The sequence below is a fragment of the Amphibalanus amphitrite genome, unplaced genomic scaffold, assembly GCF_019059575.1.
Source record: "Amphibalanus amphitrite isolate SeventyFive unplaced genomic scaffold, NRLGWU_Aamphi_draft 000693F_arrow, whole genome shotgun sequence".
Lineage (NCBI taxonomy): Eukaryota > Metazoa > Arthropoda > Thecostraca > Balanomorpha > Balanidae > Amphibalanus > Amphibalanus amphitrite.
The window spans coordinates 81,814-85,184 of NW_024882187.1; the positions used below are offsets into that span (position 1 = coordinate 81,814).

At 58.0% G+C, this 3,371-nt stretch overlaps 1 protein-coding gene across 1 annotated transcript; it reads right to left on the minus strand.

Annotated features, from left to right (window-relative positions):
• On the minus strand, positions 1–2,329 carry LOC122364717 (clumping factor A-like). Its single transcript, XM_043335378.1, has 2 exons — positions 2,303–2,329; positions 1–2,063 (listed from the first exon to the last, which is right to left on the minus strand). The coding sequence occupies exons 1-2, from the start codon at positions 2,316–2,318 to the stop codon at positions 1,144–1,146; spliced, it is 936 nt and encodes a 311-aa protein (XP_043191313.1). The 5' UTR covers positions 2,319–2,329; the 3' UTR covers positions 1–1,143.
• Positions 2,330–3,371: the final 1,042 nt, after the last annotated feature.

The window sequence follows — 3,371 nt, forward strand, 5'->3', positions numbered from 1 at the left end:
AAACGTGCTTCCAGGACGTTTATTAAAAAAAGGCGGCGATAACACGCAAGTCATCCAAACCAACAAACGAAATGAGCGTCTTAACACTAAGCTAGACTATGAAAGCACATCCCACCAGATATCAAGTTCAGACCATCGCAAGTGGAGCGAAAAGTGACCCCGATTCCTCCACTGCCCGAGCGGAGGGTCGCAAGCGCTCCGGGCTCCCACATAAGGTTCGCCCAGCTTTGCGGCAGCATCGTCAACTATAATCGCCGATATTCACCACATTGGATGGTGGACAAAATTCACCACTTTGGAACACCACTAGCCGCGCGCACTTTTGACGTTTGTTTGACGTGTTGATTGTAACGTCTAACAGTTCCGGGAACCAGGCAGGGTCAGCCAGACAACGGTTGACCCTTGGATCTCAAACATCGTCTACCAGCCAACAGAAAGAAGCAGTGCCCCCGAAGAAGCATAGCAGAGTGTCCCCCAGTCATTAAAGAACATACCTCAGCCATCAGCAATCGTCCCTCAGCAACCAGAAAGCGTCACGCATCCACCAGAGAGAGACTTTAAGCCATTAGAGAACACCACTCAGCCGTCAAAGAGCGTCGCTTGGCCATCACTTGGTCTCTCAGCCACCAAACACGGTCCTCAGCCATCAGAGAGCGTCCCTCAGTCCCCACAGAGCGTCCCTCAGCCCCCACAGAGCGTCCCTCAGCAATCAGAGAGCATCTCCCGTCTATCAGAAAGCGTCCCTCAGCAATCAGAGAGCATCTCCTGTCCATCAGAGAGCATCCGTACTCCGTTGACCATCGCAGAGCGTCTCTCAGCCACCAGGCAGCGGTCCTCAGCCGTCGGAGAGCGTTACTAAGCCTCAGAGAGCGTCCGACAGCCGTCATACACCGTCTCTCAGCCACCAGCCAACGGTATTTGTCATCAGCAATCGCCCCTCAGCCGTCAGAGCGTCCTCCGCCAGCCACGAGGAAACGACCATTAGCCCTCAGAGCATTCCTCAGCCATCAGAGAGCGTTCCTCAGATCATGAAATCTCACCCATTAGCCATCAGACGCTGCCATTAGCCATCAGACAGCGACTTTAAGCCACAAGACGACCATAAGCATTCAGCAACGTCCACTGACCACGGTCTGGCGGCCATCAGCCGTTGCCTGTGTCCTCCCGCTGGCTGAAGTGGAGGCGGCCGTTCGGTTTCTCAGCCAGCAGCTCCCCCTCAGACAGCAGCTCTCCGTCGTCCGACTGGAGCTGGCCGTCCCCAGGCTCGTCAGACAGCAGCTGCCACGAGGAGGAATCCGAGCTGACGTCCCACAGGGCAAAGGACGAGCCGGAGTCCGTCCCCTCGGCCTCAACTCCGCGGCCGGCAGCCCCTCCGTCATCTGCACCCTCGCCATCGTCACCCTCGCCATCGTCACACTCGTCGTCGGCACCCTCGTCGCCGTCACCCTCGTCGTCGTCACCCTCGCCATTACTTTCGTCGTCGATATCGCTTTCTTCGTCGTTACCTTTGCTGCCCTCATCGTCTTTGCTGCCGTCACCGTCTTGGTTGTGGTCACCGTCTTGGTTGTGGTCACCGTCTTGGTTGTGGTCACCGTCTTGGTTGTGGTCACCGTCTTTGTGGTGGTCACCGTCTTTGTTGTGGTCACCGTCTTTGTTGTGGTCATCGTCTTTGTTGTGGTCACCGTCTTTGCTGCTGAAAACGTCTTTGCTGTTGACACCGTCTTTGCTGTTGACACCGTCTTTGCTGTTGACACAGTCTTTGCTGTTGACACCGTCTTTGCTGTTGACACCGTCTTTGCTGTTGACACCGTCTTTGCTGTTGACACCGTCTTTGCTGTTGACACCGTCTTTGCTGTTGTCATCGCTGTGGTCGTCATCGCTGTGGTCGTCATCGCTGTCGTCGTCATCGCTGTCGTCATCGCTGTGGTCGTCATCGCTGTCGTCGTCATCACTGTCGTCATCGCTGTCGCCGTCATCGCTGTCGTCATCACTGCCATCGTCATCGTCGCCGTAACGGCTTTCGTCATCATACTCTTCATTCGGTTCGTCCTCATACTGTCCGTCCTCCTCCTCCCCATGCTGTCCGTCCTCCTCCCCATGCTGTCCATCTTCCTCCTCCCCATAATGTCCGTCTTCCCCCTCATACTGTCCGCTCTCCTCATCCTGTCCATCCTCCACCTCCTCCTCCCCATACTGTCCGTTCTCCTCCTCCCCATACTGTCCGTCCTCTTCCTCCTCCTCATACTGTCCGTTCTCCTCCTCCCCATACTTTCCGTCCTCTTCCTCCTCCTCATACTGTCCGTCCTCTTCCTCCTCATCACACCGCCCGTCCTCTTCCTCCTCCCCATACTGTCGGTCCTCCTCCCCATACTGCCCGTCCTCCTCCCCATACTGCCCGTCCTCCTCCCCATACTGCCCGTCCTCCTCCCCATACTGCCCGTCCTCCTCCCCATACTGCCCGTCCTCCTCCCCATACTGCCCGTCCTCCTCCCCATACTGCCCGTCCTCCTCCCCATACTGCCCGTCCTCCTCCTCCCCATACTGTCCGTCCTCCTCCTCCCCATACTGTCCGTCCTCCTCCCCATACTGTCCGTCCTCCTCCTCCCCATACTGTCCGTCCGCCTCCTCCCCATACTGTCCGTCGTCCTCCTCCTCATACTGTCCGTCCTCCTCCTCCCCATACTGTCCGTCCTCCTCCTCCCCATACTGTCCGTCCTCCTCCTCATACTGTCCGTCCTCCTCCTCATACTGTCCGTCCTCCTCCCCATACTGTCCGTCCTCCTCCCCATACTGTCCGTCCTCCTCCCCGTACTGTCCGTCCTCCTCCCCATACTGTCCGTCCTCCTCCCTAAACTGCCTGTACTCCTCCTCCTCCTCATACTCTTCGTCGTCGTCGTCGTCGTCGTCGTCGTCGTCGTCGTCCTCCTCCTCCTCCTCCCCATACTGTCCGTCCTCCTCCTCCTCCTCCTCCCCATACTGGCTGTCCTCCTCCTCATATCCTTCGTCGTCGTCGTCGTCGTCGTCGTCATCGTCGTCGTCATCGTCGTCGTCGTCATCGTAGTCATCGTCGTCGTCATCGTCGTCGTCATCGTCGTCGTCATCGTCGTCGTCATCGTCATCGTCGTCATCGTCGTCATCGTCGTCATCGTCGTCTTCCTCTTCCTCCTCCCCATACTGTCTGCCCTCCGCCTCCTCCCCATACTGTCCGTCCTCCTCCTCATACTGTCCGTCCTCCTCCCCATGCTGTCCGTCACTCAGTCCCTGCCTCTGAGGGGCGCCGTCCGCACAGGGCTGGCCCGGGACGCCGCACACTCGCGATGTGATCAGCGCGACCTCTTCATCCAGTAGCGGGGAGGACATCAAATCGCTGA